The sequence below is a fragment of the Pundamilia nyererei genome, unplaced genomic scaffold (assembly GCF_000239375.1).
Source record: "Pundamilia nyererei isolate P.nyererei 1_Seehausen unplaced genomic scaffold, PunNye1.0 scaffold00237, whole genome shotgun sequence".
Lineage (NCBI taxonomy): Eukaryota > Metazoa > Chordata > Actinopteri > Cichliformes > Cichlidae > Pundamilia > Pundamilia nyererei.
The window spans coordinates 783356-784226 of NW_005187638.1; the positions used below are offsets into that span (position 1 = coordinate 783356).

Sequence of the window (871 nt, forward strand, 5' to 3'; positions counted from 1 at the left end):
AGGCTGGAAACACTTTCAAAACCAAGTACCTTGGCTTTCCTGACGCTCTCCTGTACCTCTGCTATCTTCTGCTCCACACTGAGCGCCGTCTCCCCGGATAGGAGCTTCAGTCGGCTCTCTAACATCTGTAGAGCCTGATGAAACAAAGCAGATCTTAAAGTTAACCTAATGCAAAATTATACATTATACAGGAAACCAGAAAGGAGCCACTGCATCACAATGGTGACAGTTCTTCCTCTAGTTTCTCACCCTCTCTCCGTGGGCAACGATCTTGTGGTCTTTAGCCACCTTGGCAGTCCATTTCTTAGCCTCCTTCAGCAGGCAGCCCTCTTCTTCTGAACCACAAACTTCCTGCAGAACTGACACCTATGAAGAGGAGTACCAGTGACCACAATGTGAATTTACACAGATACTTTTTCATTTGAGTATTTCTTAGTTTAGAGTATAGTCCCGGTTTATTACATTTCAGTGAAAAAAACCTTCTAATTTACTAAAAGCTTAACAGCTTTAGTTTGTAATTCATTTTAAGATATAGACTTTGTATGAATGATAAAATAATGTTTTTAGATACAAAATTCAGTATTTGGCAGTACAGAAAACCTTTGGAATGACCAAGAACTAACATGGAGTTTGAATTTGAAAAAGTAAATGATCTGTTGTAAATCCTTGCCAAATAAAGCTTGTGGATAATCAAGAATGAGATTTCCAGGTTGGGTCAATGTCCCTGTGTCACTGTTAAAGACAGAAACAGGAGGGAGAAGGAATGTTTGCAGGGGGCGAGAGAGAAAGACAGGCAGGAGCAGTGTTGGTCAAGTTACTTGAAAAAAGTAATCAGTAACTAATTACTGATTACTTCCCCAAAAAAGTAATC

General features: G+C 39.8%; 1 protein-coding gene across 2 annotated transcripts in view; it reads right to left on the reverse strand.

Annotated features, from left to right (window-relative positions):
* Positions 1-871, reverse strand: part of LOC102196970 (F-BAR and double SH3 domains protein 1-like) — a 19086-nt gene that overhangs the window by 9555 nt on the left and 8660 nt on the right. For both annotated transcript variants that reach the window (XM_005749125.1, XM_013914920.1), the window contains exons 11-12: positions 250-366; positions 30-134 (exon numbers count right to left, since the gene is read on the reverse strand). In XM_005749125.1, the coding sequence (XP_005749182.1) occupies positions 30-134; positions 250-366 (222 nt within the window). The remainder of the gene's footprint in view (positions 1-29; positions 135-249; positions 367-871) is intronic.